General features: G+C 41.4%; 1 protein-coding gene and 3 pseudogenes across 4 annotated transcripts in view; 3 read left to right on the top strand and 1 right to left on the bottom strand.

The window, feature by feature from the left end:
- Positions 1–21,397, top strand: part of TJP2 (tight junction protein 2) — a 134,154-nt gene that overhangs the window by 83,860 nt on the left and 28,897 nt on the right. For all 4 annotated transcript variants that reach the window (XM_060014647.2, XM_069540768.1, XM_060014646.1 and 1 more), the window contains 5 exons: positions 6,103–6,156; positions 8,911–9,035; positions 10,202–10,304; positions 16,035–16,620; positions 20,631–20,734. In XM_060014647.2, the coding sequence (XP_059870630.1) occupies positions 6,112–6,156; positions 8,911–9,035; positions 10,202–10,304; positions 16,035–16,620; positions 20,631–20,734 (963 nt within the window). In that variant the 5' untranslated portion in view covers positions 6,103–6,111. The remainder of the gene's footprint in view (positions 1–6,102; positions 6,157–8,910; positions 9,036–10,201; positions 10,305–16,034; positions 16,621–20,630; positions 20,735–21,397) is intronic.
- On the top strand, positions 11,410–12,234 carry LOC138414105 (UDP-N-acetylglucosamine transporter pseudogene; annotated as a pseudogene).
- Positions 12,416–13,700, top strand: LOC138414104 (UDP-N-acetylglucosamine transporter pseudogene; annotated as a pseudogene).
- Positions 14,315–15,467, bottom strand: LOC132427316 (hypoxanthine-guanine phosphoribosyltransferase-like; annotated as a pseudogene).

The raw sequence follows: 21,397 nt of genomic DNA, 5'->3' as shown, positions 1-21,397 counted from the left end.
TAAGAAGAAGTCTCTTACAATCTGAGCAGTTTCATGACAAGTTGGTGAAGTCTTTGGCACCTGGCAAGGTCTGATTGATTAAAAATTTGATTCAGTCCTGTTGGCATGGTAGTGGTAAGGGATTCATCCTTTCTCTGCCAAATCGAATTTAAATTACTACTGCAGGCAGCACAGGAATGCTTAAAGACAGTATAATCTTATTAAGGAAGAACAGTGAATTTCAAAAGCCAGGTGCTTGGACGACATTTTGAAAATAAATTTTGTAGTAATGCACTTATTTTGCTAAATGATAAAAAATTTTAAATCCAAAACTTTTAATGGAGAGTTTGCTGTTTTTATTTTTGACATTTATTCTAAAAGCACTGAACTCATAAAAATATTCTCTGCCATACCACAACTCCTGGGGAGATTTAATATTTTTTGGTATTTACTCTTCCAGTCTTTTCCCTGTATGCTTATAAAAATAAATATATCAGGGAAATAAAAAACAGAAACAAACTGATGTTTTGTGTCTTGATTTTTCCCCTCAATAGACATTTAAGTATAGATATGTATATATGTAACCAATCTGTTGTTGGACATTTCACTGATTATCTATTAAAAATTATAAGCAGCTGTAAACAAATTTATATGTATATCTTTGTGCACTTGTGCAAATATTTCTGGAATAAATTCCTAGAAGTGGAATTGATTGATCAAACGGTATGTAGATTTTACATTTTGAGACATATTAATAATTTGCCCCCTGGAGGGTTTATACCAATTTATATTCCCACTGCTTCTACCAACAGCAGGCAGACCTGAAAATATAAAACGAATTCTCGAGTTTCCCTGGTGGCGCAGTGGTTGAGAGTCCATCTGCCGATGCAGGGGACGTGGGTTCATGCCCCGGTCCAGGAGCGGCTGGGCCCGTGAGCCATGGCCGCTGGGCCTGCGCGTCCAGAGCCTGTGCTCCATAACGGGAGAGGCCACAACAGTGAGAGGCCCGCGTACAGCAAAAAAAAAAACAAAACGAAAAAACCAACGAACTCTCTTTCTAATTGAAAACACAGGCATCATAAAGAAAAAACTTTAAAAATGGACAGAAGTTAAATGAGTATTTCAGTGCCTATGTATTTCATTGTGTTGATTCATTTAATCTAAATATCACTCTCTTTTTGGACATTGTGCTCCCCTCCACCCTATAGCACTGCCCAATCCTAGGGGTCATTGTCATGGTACTGGTTCTTTTCTGATGACTTTTAAATACATTTTTGGGGCAGGGTACTGTGTGCTGTTTTTCTTAATATACGGGAGTATAGCTATATTCAAAGAGTTGGCAACTGTATTTATTTTACCACAACTTACAGAGTAATTCACTTTGTTGAAATTTGTCAGCTTTAAGGTATAGTGAAGAGCAGAGAAGAAACTTGGAAAACATACATGCTAGTAAGGTCACTTCCGGGTGATAGTGGATTGGTTGTACAAAAGCCACTTTGAAAACCGAAGGGGCCAAGAAGTTAGGAGGTATTCTTTGGAAATGGAAAGAGATGCTCAGTTCTGAACAGCTGGGTTTCTGCTTACTATTTCCCTTTAAGAAAAAAATCCTTTTCTTGTTGTTTTAAATTTACTTATTTATGTATTTTTTAAGTCACAATTTTTTAAAAAAATAAATTTATTTATTTTATTTATTTATTTTTGGCCGTGTTGGGTCCTCGCGGCTGCGCGTGGGCCTTCTCTAGTTGTGGAGAGCGGGGGCCACTCCCCATTGTGGTGCGCAGGCTTCTCATTGCGGTGGCCTCTCTTGTGGTGGAGCACGGGCTCCAGGCTTGTGGGCCTCAGCAGCCGTGGCACCCGGGCCCAGCTGCTGCGCGGCACGCGGGATCCTCCCCGACCAGGGCCCGAACCCGCGACCCCTGCATTGGCAGGCGGACTCCCAACCACTGCACTACCAGGGAAGCCCTATTTACGTTTTGTTTTGTTTTGTTTTTTGGCTGAGTTGGGTCTTCATATGGGCTTTTTCTAGTTGCGGTGCGCGGGCGTCTCATTATGGTGGCTTCTATTGTTGCGGAGCACGGGTTCTAGGCGCGCGGGCTCAGTAGTTGTAGTTCGTGGGCTCTGGAGCGCAGGCTCAGTAGCTGTGGCGCACGGGCTTAGTTGCTCCATAGCATGTGGGATCTTCCCCGACCAGGGATTGAACCCGTGTCCCCTGCATCGGCAGGCGAACTCTCAACCACTGCACCACCAGGGAAGCCCTGAATTCCATTTTTAAATCTCTCAAGAGTTCTTGGAGCCAGATGGTATTAACCAGGGAAATGTCCCTAAAGTGAGTACATAGAGGGAGGAGGGAACTAAAAGACTATAAATTCCTCTCAATTTGAGTAATCAGTTATAGCTACTCAAGAGTGGCTGGCTCATCTTTCTTCTCTACATACAAACAAAATTGCCTTTTCCTAATCCCGTTCTATCAAAGGATAAATTACCTGCTCCAATATATCAGTTATTAGAATTGCCTTTTGTGCTAAACGTCTTTCCCCCCCAAGCCTAAGAGTTTGTTAACTGGGTAAAACAGGGGCACATTATCTGGACATGTTTTGATTCTTTTCTCTGTCGTTAGTAGCAGTGCAGGAATGGCACAGTTGATTTTTTTTTAAATTTTAATGTAAAGGAAATAGTTTTTCTTAGATTATTTGTATATAATAAGTACAGCAAGGCTTTTTATTCATATAATTAGATTCCTTTCCTTTGTGTCCTTATGTTTTAGATATTCTCTGTTTAAAAAAAATGTAGCAGGATCTATTTGTTTTTAGTCCATCTTGACCATCTGTCTTTATATTTATTGTGATTACTCTTCTATATTCTTCTATATTCATTTCTGCAGTCACAGTTTGTTTTGTATTTGCCCTGCTTTTTCTAAATTTCCCATTTTGTCTCTTCTGCCTGCTTTTGGATTGACTTTTGTTTTGCTTTGTTTTCATTTTATTTTCCTCTCTGCTATCTTGGAACTTATATATGCCAGAAAATTTAACATGTGGGTTTTACCCAGTGAAATTCAAAATTAATCTACAGTTTAACTCTACTCTTGAATAAAATATTTAGAATAATTAAATCATGTTTAAGTCTTCTGGATTTACATGCTATGTTGCCCAGTGTTCTACTTCTGTCTTATTTGTTTAACTCTCACAAATCATACGTTATTATATTGATCAGTTGCATACAGCCAATATATGTCCAGGCTTACATTCCTTCTTGCATCTTAGGTCTTCCTGCTGGGATTATTCCTTTCTTAAATTTATCCTTTGGAAGTTCTTTTATTGCTTGTGATAACCTTTCCCAATTTTTGTTTTAAAAAAATATGTCTTTCTGCCCCTAAATCAACAGATACTGTTTTAAAGATACTGTTCTACCGAGTTCAGCCTTTCATTATTGCTGTTTCAAAGTCGGCTCTTATTCTCTTTGCTCTTTTGTAACCTCTTCTACCTATATGCTCTCATCTCTGTATCTTTTTCTACAGTAAGATTACCATGAATTTCAAAGTGGTTTTCTTTCTTTTTGAGTTTACCCTGCTTGTGATGTATAAGCCTTCTTGAACCTGAAAAATCATCAAGTCCTGTAGAGCTGTTGTGACTTTGAGTATTGCATCTCTCCCACACTCTCTTATCATCTCCTTCAGGAAATCTTAGAAACATTGTACAGCTTTCTCACTCTTAATTTCTTTCAGGTGTCCCATTTTTTTAATGCTTTGTGCTGTATTCTGGGTAATTTCTTCACATCTTTCTTCTAATTCATTATTGCCTTCAACCATGTGTCATATGTGGTTTAATCCATTTTTTAAATTTAATACATTATTGACTGGGGGATTTTTGCAGAAACTAACTCCTGTGGCCATAATATGTCTCCCGTCAAAAATGTGTTAATTTTATTATATTTTTTTATTTCTAGAATTTTTTCTTTAGATTTGCTTGGTCATTTTTAAAAAAAATAAATTTATTTATTTATTTTTGGCTGTGTTGGGTCTTCATTGCTGCATGCAGACTTTCTCTAGTTGTGGCGAGTAGGGGCTACTGTTCGTTGCGGTGTGCGGGCTTCTCATTGTGGTGGCTTCTCTTGTTGTGGAGTATGGGCTGTAGGTGCGCGGGCTTCAGTAGTTGTGGCACACGGGCTTAGTTGCTCCATGGCATGTGGGATCTTCCCATACCAGGGCTGGAACCCGTGTTCCCTGCATTGGCAGGCGGATGCTTAACCACTGCGCCACCAGGGAAGTCCGGCTTGGTTATTTTTGATGTTCTCTTGTGCTTTCATTATACTTTTAATTTCCCCTTTTAACTTCTTATGATAAACAAACATATGAAATATTATACATACTTTTTTTGGTCTGTGGTTATATTTCCAATATTTATAGTCTTTGATTCTGCAGTTTTTTGTTTCTTTTAACTCTCACTTGCTTTGTGTGTGTTTAAATTGTGAACTCATGTTCCTCAAATGCTTATCTGAGGGATTCTCTGAAGCCTGTGTTTTAATGTGTTTCTAGGGGAGAATTTCATTCTCCTCCATGTACCTGGGTGGTGCTACCAATGCAGTACCACTTTGAGTGTGAGGGTTTTGGAGGGGAGAGGGTGTGGTCACATCTGTAATATGAATTTCAGCCTCAAACCTGAGTGAGTACAGGTCTATTGATACAGGAATTCTCCATGGAGATATTTTTAGTTATTTCCACTCTACCCAGAGCCAAGAATAAGGTAGGCAGGCGACTGTCCCTGCTGTCTCCATTGCCTGATAGTGTTTTTGCCCCAAATACATTCACTCTGATCTGATCTCCACCCTGTTTGGATCCTACAGTTTCTCTTTTCCCAGACTCCTGTTGAAATGCCTGCTTCAGTGCTGCCTTATTTCTCTGGCTTTGAGCTTTCTTGGCATTTCTTGCCTTTAAGGATTTCCCCTCAAAGGCAGCCTGCATTTAATAAATTATTATTATTATTATTATTGAATGATATCCACTGTTTTCAGGTTTGTCTAGACATCTATTTTATTTTATTTTTTTATTTTTTATATTTTTGCGGTACGCGGGCCTCTCACTGTTGTGGCCTCTCCCGTTGCGGAGCACAGGCTCCGGACGTGCAGGCTTAGCGGCCATGGCTCACAGGCCCAGCCGCTCCTCGGCATGTGGGATCCTCCCGGACTGGGGCACGAACCCGTGTCCCCAGCATCAGCAGGCGGACTCTCAACCACTGTGCCACCAGGGAAGCCCTAGACATCTATTTTAGAATACTGTCAGAAACTGAAGCCCAGTGGTCTTTATGCTGGCATCATCATCTTTCACACCCACAATACTGGTGGAGAAAAGGCCAAGGGGTCCCACAGATTACACAATTTGGCAGTCTCTGTGATAAGGCCAAGGATTCCTTTAGACATAAAAATCCATAAAACTTGAGTTCCCTGGTGGTGCAGTGGTTAGGACTCAGCACTTTCACTGGCATGGCCCCGGGTTCAATCCCTGGTCAGGGAACTAAGATCCCACAAGCTGCACAGCGTGGGCATCCCCCCGCCCGCCCCCACACACAAAAATGCATGAAACTTGCCTAGGAGGTCACCTTTGACTGGAGGAAGGGAGTTTTTTTTTTTTTTTTTTAAAGAATGAGAGTATATCTGTTTGCAACTCTAGATAAGGGCTTTTATCATGACAGTGTTTTGGAGTGGTGATAGTAAAAAAGCTCAACACTTAGTATTCTAGTCGTTCTTTTTTTTTTTCTTTCTGGCCATGCTGCACGGCATGTGGGATCTTAGCTCCCTGAGGAGTGATCGAACCCGTGGTCCCTGCATTTGATGTGCAGAGTCTTAACCACTGGACTGCCAGAGAAGTCCCTAATATTTCATTCTTCTTAGGGTACATCTCTCCCTATGTTTTTCTCTAATTTTCTAGTATTGTTAAGTTTGCCATTTCATTCAAGGAGAGTATATTTGAAAATATAATAGGTAGTGTAATGTTCCTAAAAAATACCCACTCTTTGGTGTATAGAATGTGTGAGCTGGCCTTTCTATGGAGACATTTTGAATTATAGTTTTATTTCTAACATTGAAATGTTTGTGTTTTTAATCAAATTGGTTTTGATTTTTCTAAAACAGGCCCCAGGCATGGAGGAGTTGATATGGGAACAATACACTGTGACCCTACAGAAGGTGAGTACTACACATGTCATATCTGCTACAGTCTGTTCTTGAGTTTACAGATCATGGATCTTTTTTTTTAATTGAAGTATAGTTGATTTACAATGTTTCAGGTATACAGCAAAGTGATTCATTAAACACACACACACACACAAACACTTTTTCAGATTCCTTTCCATTATAGGTTACTACAAGATATTGAATGTAGTTCCCTGTGCTGTTCAGTAGGACCTTTATCTGTTTTATATATAGTTGTGTGTATCTGTTAATTCCAAATTCTTAATTTATCCCTCCCTCCCCTTTTCCCTTTGGTAGCCATAAGTTTATTTTCTATGTCTGTGTATATGTTTCAACTTTGTAAATAAGTTCATTTGTATCATTTTTAGATTCCACATATAAGTGGTATCATATGATATTTGTCTTTCTCTGTCTGACTTACTTCATTTAGTGTGATAATCTCTAGGTCCATCCATGTAGCTGCAAATGGCATTGTTTCATTCTTTTTTATGGCTGAGTAATATTCCATTGTATATGTATACCACAACAGATCATGGATCTTATTTATTTTTACACAAACACAGTTATTGCATTAACAAGGATTTGCATGTTGTTATTTTTTTGGCTAAGGTCTGTATAGTATAGAAAATTATAGAGGTTAATTAATGTATTGAGGTTAATTAATGTATTCACCTGTCTCCAGATAGAATAGTTTATGAAAAAGAGGGGAAAGGAAGGGAGGAATGGAAATAATCTGTTCCATTTAAGGACGTTGAGGTAGCTTCTACAACTTTTGTAATTTTAATTATAGCATTTGTAACTTATTCCCTCAGTGAGTTTTAAGTCCAAACTGAAAAAAACGTTTTTTTTAATTAAAAAAAAAATGTTTTTTGGCTGTGCCACACGCATGAGGGGTCTTAGTTCCCTGACCAGGGGATGAACCCGTGCCCCTGCAGTGGAAGCTTGGAGTCCTAACCACTGGACCGCCGGGGAGTTCCCCAAACTAATTTTAAAATGTTAGTTTAGCACTCAGGAGACATGGGTTGTAGTCTTTGTCTCACTCCTGATTATATTAATAGGTTCCGAATTAATCAGATTTTAAACAACAGCCCCCTCCCCACAGTGGGGTTGAAAGTAGAAGTAAGATCACATGGAAGTGTATTTTACTTAATTTTTAAAGGTATTTCACAGGTATTGCCCCTCTTGATTAAATTAATTAGGTAATACAAAGAGCTTCTAGTACTTGGAATCCAGCACATAATCACTGCTTAATAAATGTTAGCTCTGTTCCTTTTTATTCTGACAGCAGAGTTTGAGGTGGGCAGGATAGGTGCTAGCCCCACTCGAAACGAGCGCAGCCACCAAGAGTTTGTAAGTGACTTGCGTGCGGTTGAGTCAAGCTAGACATGCACTCGTGATCCCAAAGGCTTATTCCATCAAGCTGCCTTGGTCAGCATCTAACTTTTCCTGGGCCCTGCATGGCTCTTTCTCCACTCTGAGTCTCTCCAGTCTCTGTCACCTCTTAGATGGATTGTAAGTTCCTCAAAGGGAGAGTTTTCCTTTGACCGTCACAACCATGAACTTCAACCCTTGACTTCAGTGCAAATTTGGTTCTTGAATAAATGTGTATTAAATCGATCCAGGTAGAAAAACACAGATTGGTGCTCAAGTGCTGAAACTTCTGGAGCAGTAATCATGATTTCTTCAGTTGAGCGGCTTCCCCCTTTAGGTCTTATTTTTCACCTCTTGTCATCTTCTGACTCTTCTCTCTGCCCTTCCACCACATACCATTTGAGTTTGGACCCCGAACTGGCAAAGGTGAGAAACATTTTTGGCCTGGTATAGAGGATGGAGCTCTCCCTGTGTAAAACCAGGTACCAGGGGATAGCACTGCCAAATTCAAAGCCGTGTGATTAATGAACAACAAGCCAGCTTGTCTGTGTTGCTGTTTGTTATCGATTGCCACAGTGGGCCCCACGTGGGAACTTATCTTGAGGTGAGGGTTCTTTCATTCTCTGAGAAGATTTTTACGTAATGAAACCTGTATTTAGTGTGATAGTCACATACGTGCCCCTGTGATCTGGATGAAATCCGGGAGCTTAGCTTTTTTAAACACCGAAATGAGTTGGGATTCTCTATTATTTGGGTTCACTGTGATACATTTCTCTATTAATCTTGAATCTAATTAATCTGTATTTCCATCTTATATGCATGTAGAAAAGAATTTAATGCTTTGCTCTCTCATGAGATCTCAAAACTAAGTTCATCTTCGGATTTTATCTTTAGAATCCATTTCCTTCTTTTTGACCCTATATGAAAGTGAAACCACCAGCTCCCCTAACTTGGAAGTTAAAGGTATTCTTTAAAAATATGGTTTTAGCATAGACTCAGTTGTGACCGGCCCATCTGGCTCAGGCCTAGATATGAGAACAGGTATGATTGGTGAATCCAATAACACATCCTTATTTGGACAGAAGATGTAATTTCCCATCCCCTGCCAGCTTCTAGTGATAACTACAGTCTGTGCTATCAATCTTGTCCAGCTTTCACAAGGCTGTTTCTTTTAGATAAGGAATTTCCCTTTATAAACCTGTCAGCTAACCATGATGACGCTGTACTCTGTTTCTCACTTGTTTCTCTAAGCCTTCTGTTCCTGAGCTGTCTCCGGTTATTGGTTTGACCTTTATTTTATCGAATGCTTGTAATAAATCCTGAAAACCACTTATAGAAGGATTTTATTTTAATTTTTCTCTTAACCCCAATGAACAGGATTCCAAGAGAGGATTTGGAATTGCAGTGTCCGGAGGCAGAGACAACCCACACTTTGAAAATGGGGAGACATCAATCGTCATTTCTGACGTGCTCCCGGGTGGGCCCGCCGATGGGCTGCTTCAGTGAGTGTCCTTACTCCCTGCCCCCAACCCCTGCCAGCCCACTGGTTGGCCCTAAACAGGGGGCTTTGAGTGGTGTGCACTTTTAAAATTCAAAAAGAAAAGAAAATTTTATATATGTATATTGAAAAGTCTTCAGGCAGTAATGGAGACCATAACACACTATGTTTTAACAATCCCCAAACCTTTGGGAATATCCAGACTTTGAATAGAGGAAAGCAATAATTTCCACAGGAAGATGGTTATAACTATCTATCGTAACTATCATTCCTGGGTTTAGGAATCATTTATGAACATCGAGTGTAAAATTGGCATGCTCTTTTTTTCCCCTAATGCCTACCCACACTGTCTATATTTATTTTCATTTTTATTCGTTAAGAATGAGGATAGTCTGATTAATGATTATCTAATTTGTAAGAGGGATGTAGAAATTGGAAAAATTTACCAGATGAAAACCCAAGTTTTCCAACCGCCAGGCTTCTGGTCTGAAGAGCAAATGCCATTGGAAAAGGTGCATGTCTGAGTCCCCTTAGGATAATTTCTCAGGGCAGAATCTAAAGTTAATTACACAGCTGCCTTGGCCACATGGCTCCAAAATTTAGCTTCTGTTGGCATTTCATCTCCATGATCCTCTCCAAGTTAGTATTCTTTCATACAGAGAGCATGGTAGAATTTTTACATGATTTTTTTTTTGATGAGACAAAGTAAGAGTTAGGATTCTGTGACCTCAAAATTTCTTTAAGAATCTGAGGCGAGCTCTTGATTTCATCCCCTCCAAAACACAAGTGAATATCAACCTCCTTTGGGGAGATCTGTAGACTTGCTGAAGCGCACCGTTTTCCATGGGTAAGGAGGCCCTGACACACAAGTTCCACTTGTGCTCAAACCTTGCTGCTATCCAGTGCCTCCTGGAGGGACCCCGTGGGTTTGGGTCCTTTTCCCCAGGTGGTTTCCAGGAGACACTGTCCACAGTGGGCTGAGTGGCTCCTGGGTTCCTTCCTCAGAAGAGCTCAGACCAAGTTGATGGATTAAGCCTCAGGAGTCATTAGACGCTGAGCCCTTTAAGAAGCATTTTGGGTCAATCCGCCACTTTTATTTGTTCCTAAATAAATGATTCAGAGGGATGAGATGGGAGTTTTTCACATTCCGTTTTTCTGTTTTATTTGCAGAGAAAATGACAGGGTGGTCATGGTTAACGGCACCCCCATGGAAGGCGTGCTCCATTCATTTGCTGTTCAGCAGCTGAGGAAAAGTGGGAAGATCGCTGCCATTGTACGTTCTGGGTTTGTTTTCAGCTTGCCTCGGTAGGACTTTGTTTTTATGCCCAGAAGAAAATGACTACTTGCTCTTCAGCCCTATCTAGGGACCACTATTTCCATATCCTTAGTACTTTGGGAGAATGATGTTAAGGGTGATGTAAAGATGTACGTGAGGGATGCCTCCCTGCCGTCTCCTTATCCTACTCCTGACTTAAGATCAATGCTTCTCTTGTCTGAGTGAATTTGCCTTGAGCCAGGTTAAACAATTATTCCCTAAGAGAATTAAATAGATTGAGAACAATGGTAAAACAGCATTCATTTAGAGACTAAATTATGAGCTCAGAAACTCATTTGTAAAGGCCCTCACAGGATCTGTTCTATCTTCATAAACTCCTGTTTCTTAGGAGATACTGGCAATCTGTACCATTCACTCATTTATTAGCTCACTCAGTCATTCAGCAAACATTGGTTGAAAATGACCTGAAGCAGGTCTGAGCTGCAAGGAGTGTTCACTCCAGTGGGGCAAGTGGACACACTAAGCGAGAATTGGAACACAGTGTGTTAGGGGCAGTGCTGGTGGGGGGGGATGCATTGGGTGTGTGGTATTTAACTTTTTTTTCAACTTTATATTATGAAAATTTTCAAACAAAAAGAAAAGTTCAAAGATTAGTATAATCAACACATATATCTTCTACAGTGTTAATATTCTGCCATATTCACTTGATTTTTCTTTATGTATGTATATAAAGACATACTTGTGTTTTTTGTTTTTTTTTTTTTGCGGTACGCGGGCCTCTTACTGTTGTGGCCTCTCCCGTTGCGGAGCACAGGCTCCGGACGCGCAGGCTCAGCGGCCATGGCTCACGCGGCATGTGGGATCTTCCCGGACCGGGGCACGAACCCGTGTCCCCTGCATCGGCAGGCAGACTCTCAACCACTGCGCCACCAGGGAAGCCCAGACATACATATTTTTAGTGAACCGTTTGAGGGGAAGTTGCAGACATGACAGTTTAATCCTTCTTACTTCTCAAGTCTCCTAAATAAGGACATTCATCTGCATAATTATACTACTGTTATCCTATTTAAGAAAAGTAGCTACAGGCTCTATGGCAGGGCTAATGGCGGTCTCTGGGAGGGCTCACGAAAATGAGTACTTCCCAGAACTGCTGCTGCCAGTGCCCTTGTCCCCAGGGTGAGCCTCAGCTGCCTGCCACCTCTGCAGGAGACCCTCCAACATTAGCAGGCAAATGAAGATAAGACATCATCAGCCAATCTAAAATACCTTTCCTTGGGAATTTTGGTCTTTCAGGCTACCAGTTTGGTTCTAACAATGTGTTATTCTAGGACTTTAAAAGAGGAGGGGCCTCGTTATCTATCATCTACAGCTGTGGCTGTTGCTGAACTTTTGAAAACAATGGCCTGCATTTTATTAGTCTACAAAGACAGCAAATGTAGTCTAAGAGCACTGAATTGAATACTACGTGGTGAAATTCTTAACAAACCTATGGAAACGCTTAAACTTGCTATTCCATCAGGGATATATACTCTTCAGAATTATTTACTCTCTGTGGCACTGTCAAATCTAGACGCAGCTACTTATCAGGTCACATATCAGTTGAAAATTCTTAGGACTGCATTATTTTCTGTGTCGATGCTTAGTAAAAAAATTAGGTGTGTACCAGTGGCTCTCCCTAGTAATTTCGATGACAGGAGTTGCTTTTGTACAGTGGCCCTCAGATTCTCAAGCGCTTAATTCTTTTTCTTTTAATTTTTTATAAATTTATTTATTTAGTTTTGGCTGCGTTGGGTCTTCGTTGCTGCGCGCGGGCTTTCTCTAGTTGCGGTGCGCGGGCTTTCTCTAGTTGCGGCGAGCGGGGGCTTCTCTTCGTTGTGGCGTGCAGGCTTCTCATCGCGGTGGCTTCTCTTGTTGTGGAGCATGGGCTCTAGGCACACGGCTTCCGTAGTTGTGGCACGCGAGCTCAGTAGTTGTGGCTCGCGGGCTCTAGAGCACAGGCTCAGTAGTTGTGGCGCACGGGCTTAGTTGCTCTGCGGCATGTGGGATCTTCCCGGACCGGGGCTTGAACCCGTGTCCCCTGCATTGGCAGGTGGATTCTTAACCACTGAGCCACCATCGAAGCCCCACAAGCGCTTAATTCTAAGGAACTTTCACCTGGCTCACAATTCGTAGGCCTCATGGCAGTTCGCACAGCATGTTTTTCAAGTGGCTTTGCTGGGTTTTAGTTTGAGAAAATCTTAAAAGAAACCAAACAATCAGTGTGGGTAAGAAACATCCAGCTTGGTTTTTGGGGGAGTATATTTGGGTTAATGGGTGTATATGTTTATGAAGGAGAACTGGAATCAAAGAATGGATTTTTTCAGGGGTATAACCAGCTGACATGGACAGTTGTTGTTCAGGCACTGGGAGGCCTGGTAATAGCTGCTCTGATTAAGTATGCGGATAACATTTTAGAAGGATTTGCAACCTCTTTGTGAATAGTATTATCAACACTGATATCTTATTTTTGACTACAAGATTTCGTACCAACCAGTGTCTTTTCCCTTGGAGCCATCCTTGTAATAAGAGCTACTTTCCTATATGGTTATGATCCTAAACCTGCAGGAAATCCCACTAAAGCATAGTGATAATACTATCTTTACCTGGTTTTTCACATTGGCGCACTGGGAGTCTCTACATTAATTCTGAACAGAGGACTTCTACAGATTCTAAGAAAAAATCACCATGCTGAGTTGGATTATAATGTTCAAATGGTTTGAAAATATACAAGTTTAGGGAAAAAATACATGTATATGTATCAAAATGCCCATTGCATCTAGAAATCAAAACTTGAAAGTATTTCCAGGGAGTAGAATAATTATCAGAGGAAACTTGAAATCTGAGTTTAAAAAGATTTTGTTTTTGATTGCTGCAGAAATAACCTATGCACTCTTTGTTGCACGAGCACACAACAAATGTCAGACATCAATTTTGCAAATTAGATATATTTAATTTTATTAAATGTTTTTTATCTTACTCTTTCTGTACAGATATATCAAATAACATGGATATTCAAAGTTTGAAAATTATAATTACGTATAATTTTGCACATATAAAGCTGTGAAGAAATAGAAGTATGATTTGAAAAACATTCTCATGTATCTCAGAATTTTATATTTATACTGAAGATTACTAAACAAAGGATTGCTATATGTTGCAGATGTTCAAATGCATAAAAATTGATAAAGTAACATTCTGGGTCTGACTTGTCAGAATAAAATTCATATTTAACCTTAATATAAAGAAATATACACATCTGTTTCTCCATCCACATTTTAAGATCTTTTAGTGCTTCAAAACTGCTGGAAGCAATCCAGTTGTTCCTGTGCTAGATAGTAGCCAGTGACTTTTACACTAATGGAGTTTTGTCCTTAATCTCTTAATTGTATTTCTTTTCTGTAAATCAGATAAATACTTGTTATTACTTTAAAATTAAAAAAAGAAAAGTAATAATAACTCTACAATATCATTTAATATACAGTCCATACCCTAAGATGACTTTGGTAGATTTTTCTTCCCCATCCAGGATCCAATCAAAGTTCACTCATCACATTTGGTCCTAATCACTTTAGTCCATTTTAATCTTTTTTTTTAAAGAGACAGCCTTTATTTTTAGGATTTTTACATTGAAGACTTCAAAAAGTGGTAGGTTTTTAGAACTTATTGACCTGTATTTAAATGGAACTGTTGACAAAGATTCACCAGAAATAATCTGAACAAGCGGGAAAATACAGTTAATGCTCCTGAAATCTACTAAAGTAATTCCAGGACATATGGTGTATCCAACATAACAATACCTCTAAATGCTGTCACTGATATGAAACTGACTGCTTCTTTTCTAAACATACAGTGGTATAATTAACAATATTCAATCACTTCTGTTCTTTCCTGAATATATAAAAATTAAAATATCAATTAAAAAACTAATATATTCTTGTCTTTAAATGTTTCTTACAGATACAGTTTCAATATTTTCGTTCAATAGTGGTGTGGTTTAAGAGACTTTTCATTCACAAGTCAAACAACAATCCACCCAAAGGGAACTGACAGTCTATAGGCTCATAGTGCAAATAAAGAGTTCGGGAATTCGGCAACTAAAATACAAAACATAAAATTCTTAGAAGATACATGCAGTAAGCTCTGCTAAGCAGCTGGCCACAGAACTAGAACATTTGGTAATTTTCCTGGTGATTTCAATGGGACTCCAGAGGTTTCCAAACTCGAACTCTCAGGCTTTGTATTTTGCTTTCCCAGTTTCGCTAATGACACAAACATGATTCAAATCCCTGAAGTATTCATTGTAGTCAAGGGCATATCCTACAACAAACTTGTCTGTAATTTCAAATCCAACAAAGTTTGGTCTATATCCAACACTTTGAGGGGTCCTTTTCACCAGCAAGCTTGCAGCCTTGACCATCTTTGGATTATGCTGCTTGACCAAGGAAAGCAAGGTTTGCCTTGTTTTGCCAGTGTCAGTTATATCTTCAACAGTCAAGACATTCTTTCCAGTTAAAGTTGAGAGATCATCTCCACCAATTACTTTTTTTTTTAACATTCTTATTGGAGTATAATTGCTTTACAATGGTGTGTTAGTTTCTGCTGTATAACAAAGTGAATCAGCTATACGTATACATATATCCCCATATCTCCTCCCTCTTGCGTCTCCCTCCCTCCCACCCTCCCTATCCCACCCCTCTAGGTCACAAAGCAGTGAGCTGATCTCCCTGTGCTATGCGGCTGCTTCCTACTAGCTATCGGTTTTACATTTTCCACCAATTACTTTTACCTCACCTGTTGACTGGTCATTACAGTAGCTCTTCAGTCTGATAAAATCTAGGCATAGGTATAGATCTATCACTATTTCTGTTCAGTGCTTGGATGTAATCCAGCAGGTCAGCAAAGAATTTATAGCCCCCCTTGAGCACACAGAGGGCCACGATGTGATGGCCTCCCATCTCCATCACATTCTCAAGCCAGCTGTTCGGTCCTGTCCATATTTAGTCCATGAAGAATAAACACCTTTTCCAAATCCTCAGCATAATGATTAGGTCTACAGAATAAATCTAGGTCATGACCTGGTGCATCATCACTAATCACGACTCTGGGGCTGCGGGTCGCCATAGCGGAGCCGACTGGTGCGCGGGCTGAGGGCAGTCTCGGGAGGAGAAGCCGGCGGCGGGTCCGAACAGGAGGCGGAGGGCGGGAGGCTGCGCGGCGCGGGAAAGCGGAGTGGTCCGCCCGAGCGCTCTTCGCTGCCTCCACTCAGCGCCCTCGTCGGTCCATTTTAATCTTAAAGGATCCCTCTTTTACCTCCTCTCTCCCCTTACCTGCCTCCCACCTCTTTTGAATGACATTGACTTTTAGATGAACCTACGCACTTGTGTACAGAATGTCTCACTTTCTGGATTTTCATTTTTGTAACTTAGTGATTTAAATCCCTTTGGTGCTTTTCACACTTTGAGTAGAAGCAGATTTTGGAGGCACTGTGCTCAGAGTTTTATACTTATTGTCTTATTTTATCCTTGACCCCCCTGAGGGGGTCCTCATTTTCCAGATGAGGACCCTGAGGCTTAGCAACTGGGTGGGGACACAAGAGTTTTACTGGAAGGAGAACCCGGGCTCTTAACCACTGCATTCTCTATGTTTGGTTGTGATTGTCTTGCGTCCCCACTGTTTGTTTTGTGACAGGTGGTCAAGAGGCCCCGGAAGGTCCAGCTGGCCCCGCCGCAGGGCAGCCCTCCCGTCCACGAGCATGACCGGGCTTTCGAGCTGATGGACGAATTTGATGGCAGAAGCGCGCGCAGCGGGTACAGCGAGAGGAGCCGGCCCAGCAGCCGCGGAGAGTGCAGCCGCAGCTGGGAGGACAGCCTGGAGAGGGGTCGTCCCCACGACCGGGCGCGCAGCCGGGAGCGGGACCGGAGCCGCGGCCGGAGCCTGGAGCGGGGCCTGGACCACGACGACGACTACTACTACCGGCGAGCCCGAGAGCGCAGCCGTGGCCGCAGCCTCGAGCGGGGCCTGGACCACGACGACGATGACTACCGGCGAGCCCGGGAGAGGAGCCGCGGCCGGAGCATTGACCCGACCTACGATCGCGCCTACAGCCCGGAGCGGGAGTATGGCCGCAGGGCCCAGCCCGATGCCCGGTACGGGACGTCCTGGAGCCGCAGCCGCGAGCACCTCCACTCCCGCAGCCCCAGCCCCGAGCCGCGGGGACAGCTGGACTCGGACAGGCCCATCGGGATCCTTCTGATGAAAAGCAAAGCAAATGAAGGTAGTCATGCTTGATGAAGAAAAAGCACTATAATAGCTAACTCTTACGTGGAACCTGCTGTGTGCCAAGCACTGACCTAATAAATGCTTTGCACAGATTAGCTCATTTTGTCCTCACCACCACCCTCTGTGGGAGTTAGTCATATCTTCATTTTATAGACAAGGAAACTAGTGGCACAGAAAAGTTCATTGACTTGCACAAAGTTGTATCATCAGTGACTAAGCCAGGTGGTGGAAATCTGGCTTTAAACTAATAGGCCAGTGGTTCTCAGAGCCGCATAAATATCACCTGGACGCTTATTAGAAATGTAGATTCTCAGGCCCCAGACCAGCCCCCACTGAATCAGAAGCACTGGGGTGGCCCCTGGGGTCTCTGTGTTAACAGGCTCTCTTGGTGAACCCAGTGTAGCTTAAACTGTTGAAACCACAGTAGGGGACAATACTCCAGGTAATCTTGATTGAGTTTTTGCTCTATGCCAGGGCCCTCTGTGGAATAAATACTTTCTAATTTAATCCTCACCAGAAGCCTTTGTGGTAGGTAGGAGACTTCATTCCTCTTTTACAGGTGGGTATAGCAAGGTGCAGAGAGGTTTTTGGTGTGTCCACAGATGAGGCAGGCTCTGGCCCAGGCTGCCCGTCCCATGTTGCGTGCCTGGAGCAGTTGCATACGCTTAAGCACATCCAGATTAACTAAACCCCTTTGTGGCAGCTGGACAAGCAAGTAGCACTTGCAGTGAGGTGAGGCTTCTGCAACTCAGAGATGGGAGGTGACATGCCCACATCTTGAAGCTGGTAAGTAAGTGGTGGAGTTGGAGCTCAAACTTCATCTCTTGGAAATAGATGATAGGAAACAAGTAGGTGAATGAACAGGGATTTAGAGCCCCATGTTGAGCTATTCCCTGCATTGATTTTTAGCTTCCAACTTTTTGAATTCCTGGTAACATCTTTTATCTCTGCATGTTCTCTAATTGTCCTCCTTCAAAGAGGAAAAAAGATAAGAGTACCCAAGAGGGCAAAGTGAAAGACCTCTTGCTTTTTAGGTTGGGAATTTGCATTTTAAAGAGCCTATCAGATGAGAGGGTTTGTTTTCTTTAGTTCTTCTAGAGGAGCTTAAAGAGTTGAGTTATACAATTGGGTATCTATTGAAAGGATATTGAGGTAACTGCAAGGATGCGAATAATGGGATACTGGAGCCCAGGTCCAGAAAACAAAGGTGAAAGTTGAGATGGTACTATCTCTGAGGAATGTGAATCTTGGGAGATTTAAGAATTCTAGAAAATCTTTATAACCATGGATAATGACGTATTAATTCATCAACCCCCAAGAATTGCAGAGTAAAAACCATTCTGCTTCCAGATTGTGGACCGTAGAGAAGTTTTGAGAAAGATAACTTGACACAAGGCCTCCTTCACAGAAGGCTGATGCACGTCCAGTAGGACTTGCACCCAGATTCTTGAGTTCCCCGTTGCAGTGCTTTTCAGTATTTTCCTCCCCCTCTCTCTCCTCTTCCCCTTCTTCCTCTTTCTCCTTCTCTTCCCCCCCCTCCTCCTGCCACAGAAAGAACCACATCTTGCAAATAATCGTGGAGGCACCAATATGTGAAAAACTTGGCCAGGTGTTTCACGGAACGGTACTTAACTCTGAGTGATGATTTTTGAGAGGTTCTCTTACATTAAATTAAAAGATACTGGTCCCAACTCACTAAATTGATTTCAAGACTCACTCATGAGTTGTGACCCACAATTAAAAAGATGTTTGTCCTAAGAAACTGCCCACATCATGCCTGGTCTTAGTAATACTAGTAAGGAACAGAGAGGGCTCATGCCCCTTTGCTGATGCGCCATTTTACTGCTTCTGGGCCATTTTGCTTTTTAAACTTAGAATTCAGTGTTTGCTTGTTTGTTTTTTCCAAAGTTCTGCTTTTTAAAAGATTTTTTAAGCCACCTTTTGCTAAGATGACACGGTAGTTTAGCTATCACTGGCTAGAGTTGCATAAGAATTAATCTTTACAAATATCTGGCTGCAGGCAAAACCTACATTTGATTAAGAAAAATAGGATCCATTCACATGGCCAGCTTTTACATGTTTCATGGGCATCAGATAGCCTTGCTGGTAGAAGTCTTAGAAGATGGCCAACTGACTTTTTTTCCTCATTTGAGAGGTGCCCACAAACATACCAATAGCAACCTATTTGTAATTTTACAATAAGAGTGCAGTTTTTAAGAGGATGGAGGAATTGTTGACACGTGAGAAAGAAGTCATTGCTCAAGTTTGTCTCAACCTTCTGTCCTGGGCTGTGAGGCTGTTTAACCTGTAAGGAATTGCCATCCCTGAAGAAAATGCTGTCTGTCTTACCTTTATTCTTTCTTGAGTATCAGCTCCCTAAAGGGCAGGGGTGGACCTTAACAGCTTTAATCCTTGTGGTAAGATCTGAATCTAGCTTACTATAAGTCACTTAAAACTTCTCTTTAAATCTACTTCTAAGTGGCAGAAAGTTACTTTATTTTGAATTGATAAGATTTTTTTTTTTATTGGAGTATAATTGCTTTACAATGTTGTGTTAGTTTCTGCCGCACAGTGCGGTGAATCAGCCATATGCATACACACATCCCCTCCCTCTTGGACCTCCCTCCCACCCCCCATCCCACCCAACTAGGCCATCACAGAGCACCAAACTGAGCTCCCTGTGCTATACAGCAGGTTCCTACTAGCTATCTGTTTTATACATTGTAGTGTATATATGTCAAACCTGATCTCCCAATTCATCCCACCCTCCCCTTCCCCACCGTGTCCACACATCCGTTCCGAGTCTGCCTTTCTATGCCTGCCCTGCAAATAGGTTCATCCGTACCATTTTTCTAGATTCCACAAATATGCGTTAATATACGATACTTATTTTTCTGTTTCTGACTTCACTGAGTCCATAACAATAATAATAAAATTTGAGTGTGCCTCTTTTCAAACCTGCTAGGTTTAGGTAGCTTCCTAAAATAACCAAAATTCATCCTTAAAGTGTGTATTTTTACATGTTTAATAAGTAAAATCAGAATAGTCTGAATAGTATTTAAAATATTTTCAAATGTACATACTTAGTAAATACAGTGGTTTTTCTTGAGAACAATGCAAAGTCCATAAATCCCCAGAGCTGTGCCAGTTTTAGTTGAATACTTTATTTGTTGCTTTGCTGGCTTATCTACCCCTTTTCTTCACACAGTGACATTTTTTCAGTGCCAAATCCCACACAATCTAAATTGTTACAGATAGAGGGTTTGCTATTTGTGGTACTTTCCTGTAGGCAACTGTATTGTCAGTAGAACACGCCTGTTAAGATGTACTGAATTGTTTTTTTTTTCTCCCCAACATTTTGTTTTGAAAAGTGTTAATTTTGTGGCAAATAACTCAAATAGCCTTCACCTAGTTTTACCAATTGTTAACATTTTGCCACATTTGTTTTATTTCTCCTTTTTTTCCCTTTCTCCCTCCCCCGTCTTCCTCCCCTACCGCATCTCTCTGTCTCTAAATGGTGTTTTGGAACCACTTGAAGGTAAGTTGCAGGCAAAATGACCCTTTACCCCTAAATATTTCAGCAGGTATCTCCCAAGGATAGAAACATTGCCCTTCATAACCATAATGCCATTAATACTCTTAAGAAAGTTAGCATTAATATGCCTTTTAGTATATTATAGTGCAGTTTATTTTGAAGTTGCTCCAAAATAATGTAATCCACCCCTACCCCCCACCTCTACCCCATATTGGATTGAGGATCTAGTGAAGTTTCACGCAGTGCATTTGGTTTTTATGTCTCTTTTAATCTAGAACAGTCCCTCTGCCTCTTTTTCTTTTTTTTTTAATGACATCGACTGTTTTGACAAGTGAAGGCCGGTGGGCTTACAGACTGTCTCACATGCAAAATTAATTTTGCATACATATTTTTAAATCATCCTAAAAGCCAGCCTTAGTTTTCTGAACACGTTGATGAAATATGTGTTTGTTTGTGTGTTTGTCTTCTAGAGTATGGTCTCCGGCTCGGGAGTCAGATCTTCATAAAGGAAATGACCGGAACAGGTCTAGCATCTAAAGATGGCAACCTGCATGAAGGAGACATAATTCTCAAGGTGGGTGGGTTCATGCTCAGCTTCCTAGTCTGTATTTCCGCATTCAAGTGCCAAGTCAGTGAAACTTTGTTGAGATAGGAGTCAATAATAAGACAAAGCCTGGAAGGGCAGCAGAGAGATCATTTTTATCAGGAAAACCAGACTTGGAGATTTGTAATAGTGTAGTGTCAGTTAAAAACAAAAATCTTGGGGGTTCCCTGGTGCAGTGGTAAAGAATCCGCCCACCAATGCAGGGGACACGGGTTCGAGCCCTGATCTGGGACGATCCCACATGCCGCAGAGCAACTAAGCCTGTGCGCCACAACTACTGAGTCTGCGCTCTAGAGCCCACGAGCCACAACTACTGAAGCCCGCGTGCCTAGAGCCCATGCTCCGCAACAAGAGAAGCCACCAATGAGAAGCCCGCGCACCACAACAAAGACCCAACACAGCCAAAAATAAAATAAATTAAAATAAATTTTTAAAAAATCTCAACAAAGTCTTTCTTCTTCCCTGTTTATTAAAAGTTTAAGCTCCTGTTCTCTAAACGAAGGAAAGATGAGAGGGCAAGTTGGTGGTATATGAATGCTGAATATTTAATCGTTTTTGTAAACCTCTCTAGTCAGGAAACATGTTCCAGTAGTAAACCAAACCATCGTCTTGAGCTTGGAAGTTAAATAAATT

The sequence above is a fragment of the Delphinus delphis genome, chromosome 6, assembly GCF_949987515.2.
Source record: "Delphinus delphis chromosome 6, mDelDel1.2, whole genome shotgun sequence".
Taxonomy (NCBI): Eukaryota; Metazoa; Chordata; class Mammalia; order Artiodactyla; family Delphinidae; genus Delphinus; species Delphinus delphis.
The sequence above is the reverse complement of the archived record's forward strand: the minus strand, read 5'-3'. Positions and strand labels throughout refer to the sequence as shown.